General features: G+C 69.9%; 1 protein-coding gene across 1 annotated transcript in view; it reads left to right on the top strand.

Annotated features, from left to right (window-relative positions):
• The window catches only part of APEH (acylaminoacyl-peptide hydrolase), a 4,362-nt gene that overhangs the window by 305 nt on the left and 847 nt on the right, over positions 1 to 3,210 (top strand). Inside the window, exons 2-15 of the mRNA XM_010561617.1 lie at positions 98 to 173; positions 293 to 435; positions 658 to 795; positions 870 to 961; positions 1,067 to 1,107; positions 1,182 to 1,303; positions 1,434 to 1,545; positions 1,648 to 1,742; positions 1,825 to 1,876; positions 1,948 to 2,036; positions 2,499 to 2,640; positions 2,771 to 2,848; positions 2,921 to 3,001; positions 3,081 to 3,169. Coding sequence (XP_010559919.1) covers positions 98 to 173; positions 293 to 435; positions 658 to 795; positions 870 to 961; positions 1,067 to 1,107; positions 1,182 to 1,303; positions 1,434 to 1,545; positions 1,648 to 1,742; positions 1,825 to 1,876; positions 1,948 to 2,036; positions 2,499 to 2,640; positions 2,771 to 2,848; positions 2,921 to 3,001; positions 3,081 to 3,169 — 1,350 coding nt within the window. The remainder of the gene's footprint in view (positions 1 to 97; positions 174 to 292; positions 436 to 657; positions 796 to 869; positions 962 to 1,066; positions 1,108 to 1,181; positions 1,304 to 1,433; positions 1,546 to 1,647; positions 1,743 to 1,824; positions 1,877 to 1,947; positions 2,037 to 2,498; positions 2,641 to 2,770; positions 2,849 to 2,920; positions 3,002 to 3,080; positions 3,170 to 3,210) is intronic.

Genomic DNA, 3,210 nt, shown 5'->3' with positions numbered 1-3,210 from the left:
CCTGTCACGGCAGCCTCGGGGCTCACCGGGGCAGCTGGAGTGCCAGTGCCAGGCGCCACGGCCATGGTGTGCCGGTGCTGACCCCTGTCCCCCCCAGGTGTGGGGCAGCAGCGGGCGCAGCCACAGTGTGGACCTCACGGCGCTGGGGAAGCACGGGGAGGTCTACACGGAGGGTAGGACCCCTGCCCCATGTCCCCTGCCCGTGACACAGGCGAGGGTGGCACAGCTGGTGGCCCCAGTGCCCAGCTGTGCCTGTGCCAGGCTGGGCTTTGGCACCCTCTTACCGTGCCAGGGCCCTTCGCCTGTCTGGCCTGGTCCCGCTCGGAGACTCGGCTGCTCTACGTGGCCGAGAAGTGCCGGCCCAAACCGCGGCCCCCCTGCCCCTGGGATGTGCCGGGAGCAGCCAGGCCGGCGGAGGAGGACGAGGAGGAGGAGGTGGGTGCCATGTGCCCCATGAGCATGCTGTGCACCCCACGAGTGTGTTGTGTGCCCCGTAAGTGTGCTGCATGAGCGTGCCGTGCACCCTGTGAGCGTGGCACGTGCCCCGTCGGCACGCCGTGCACCCCATAAGCGTGCCACGCACCCCATGAGCATGCCGTGCGCAGAGCCCCCATGTCTGGCACCGCCGGCCGTGGGGCTGACGGGGCCGTGCCGCAGGGCGAGCAGTTCGTGTACCATGAGGACTGGGGGGAGGCGCTGAGTACCCGCAGCGTGCCCGTCCTCTGCGCCCTGGACCTGGAGGGCAGCAGCCTCTCGGTGCTGGAGGGCGTCCCGGAGCACCTCTCCCCTGGCCAGGTCAGGATGGGGTGCAGGGGGGAGCCCCGAGGGGGCCAGCATGGGGCTGTGGGATGAGCCCAGCTGTCGCACAGGCCCTGTGGTCCCCGGATGACCGCGGCGTGGTGTTCGTGGGCTGGTGGCACGAGCCCTTCCGCCTGGGGCTAAGCGCCTGCTCCAACAGGAGGTGGGTACCCTCCGGCACGCAGCGCTGTGCCAGGATGCCCGCCCCATGCCAGCGTGGCTCCGCACGGTTGCAGGGTTCCAAGCCTGACCCATGCCTCCTCCCCAGGTCGGGGATTTTCTACTTGGACCTGGCCGGTGGGCGCTGCGGTGAGCACCGGGAAGGCAGGGGGGTTCCCTGAGTCCCAGGGGTCCCCCGGGGCGCTGACCCCTGCTGCCCACAGAGCTGCTGTCAGCTGAGCATGGTGCCGCCTGCTCCCCACGGCTCAGCCCCGACGGCCGGCGCCTGCTCTACCTGGAGGGGGGTCTGGGGGGGCCCCACCGGCAGTGCCTGCGCCTGCACATGGTGAGCAGGGCCCTGCGGGCACCGGGCATGGCTGTGCCGCTGGCGTGGGACCCAGTCCACAATGTCACAGCCTCTCACAGTGCCCGGCCAGGGTGGGGAATGGGCTCGGCCCCCTATCCCCCTGCCTCAGTTTCCCCGGTGGGGCATGTCCCTGACCGCCGGCTCTCCCCAGCTCACCTGGCAGACGAGGCAGACGGTGACGGTGCTTGACGTGGTGCAGGAGTCCACGGAGGGTGAGTGTGGCATGGCGGGTAGGCAGGGCTGGGCACTGCCAGGGGGCTGGGACCTCTCCCCATGCCAGGTGCCCGTGACCCCTGCTCACCAGCATTCTGTCCTGCTCGCAGCCTTCACCGGGCTCTACGGGGAGGCACTGCCACCACGGTGCTGGGCAGCTGACAGCCGGCGAGCCGTGCTGGGCACCCCGCAGCGGAGCCGCACGGTGAGCCCTGGGGACAGGGGATGGGGATGTGGCCCCCCCCACCCTGTGGTGACACAGCTGCCTGTGCTCTGCCCCCTCGCAGGACCTGCTGCTCGTGGACACAGAGGCGGCCACCGTCACCAACCTGACGGCAGGTATGCGGCACCCGGCTGCCCGCGGTGCCCCGGTGAGCATCCATGAGCGCCACCGTGCTCTCTGTCCCCAGGGTCACCAGAAGGGTGCTGGGAACTGCTCACCCTCCAGTGGGACCTGCTGGTGGCCACCTGCTCAGCCCCCCACCGCCCCCCAAGCCTGGTGAGCAGAGCCCTGGCACCGCACGGCACAGCGCGATATGGCACAGCAATGTGCAGGCAGGCATAGCACAGCATGGCACGGTACAGCATGGCATGACGAATTGTGGTGTGGCACAACGGTGTGGTATGGCATGACACAGCCAGGCACAGCTCAGGATAGTGTGGCACGGCACAGCCAGATCCAGCATGGCATTGCATGGCACAGTGTGGCAAGGCACAGCAGAGCTTGGCATGGCCAGGCATAGTGCAGCATGGCATGGCACAACTGGGCACAGCATGGCAGGGCTAGGTACAGCATGGCATGGCCAAGGACAGCACGGCATGGCACATCCATGCAAGGCACAGGATGGCACAGCGCCACAGAGCGCCGGGACCCTAGGCACGTTGTGGCTGATTACATGCTGGCAGGGGCCGGCTGCCCTGGGGCAGGGGTGCCCCGGTGCCACCCACTGCCCATCCCCAGGTGGTGGCGGTGCTGCTGCCGGCGGGCCGGGAGCTGCCCCTCCGCTGGGTGCCAGTGGAGGATGCCCCAACGGTGCCCGGTGTCACCTGGAAGACCCTGACAGTCCATCCACTCTGCAGCGGGCAGAGCCCCGCCGCACACGGTGAGCGCCCAGGGGCCCCCACTGCACCTGGGTGCCGCCTGGGTGCTGGGGGCCCTTGGGTGCGGGGGGTGGGCAGGGTGCCAGGTGCCTAGGGTGGTGGGTGCTGAGTGGGACCCTTTCCCTGGCGCAGGTGCCCAGGCCTTTGAAGCCCTGCTGCTGAGCCCGAAGGACGGCACAGCACCGCATCCCCTCGTCGTGTGCCCCCACGGTGAGTGAGGAGACGGCGGGGACACCGTGGCAGCACTGGTGGCACCCCAGGTGACGTCCCCACCGGCCCCAGGTGGACCCCACGCCGTCTTCGACGCCCGCTGGCGCCCGAGCATGGCCGCGCTGTGCCGGCTGGGCTTTGCCGTGCTCCTGGGTGAGTGCCGGGGAGCCCAGGGACGTGTGGCCCCCGTGCGCCACTGGGGATGTGGCACCTATAGCCCCCATCTCCCCAGTGAACTACCGTGGATCCCTGGGTTTCGGCCAGGCTGGCATCAGCTCCCTGCTCTCCCACGTGGGTGAGCAGGACGTGGCGGACACCCAGGTGAGGGGCACTGGGCCGGGGGGTGTCAGGGGATGCTGCTG

Source organism: Haliaeetus leucocephalus, unplaced genomic scaffold, assembly GCF_000737465.1.
Source record: "Haliaeetus leucocephalus isolate CR32 unplaced genomic scaffold, Haliaeetus_leucocephalus-4.0 Scaffold148, whole genome shotgun sequence".
NCBI lineage: Eukaryota > Metazoa > Chordata > Aves > Accipitriformes > Accipitridae > Haliaeetus > Haliaeetus leucocephalus.
The sequence above is the reverse complement of the archived record's forward strand: the minus strand, read 5'-3'. Positions and strand labels throughout refer to the sequence as shown.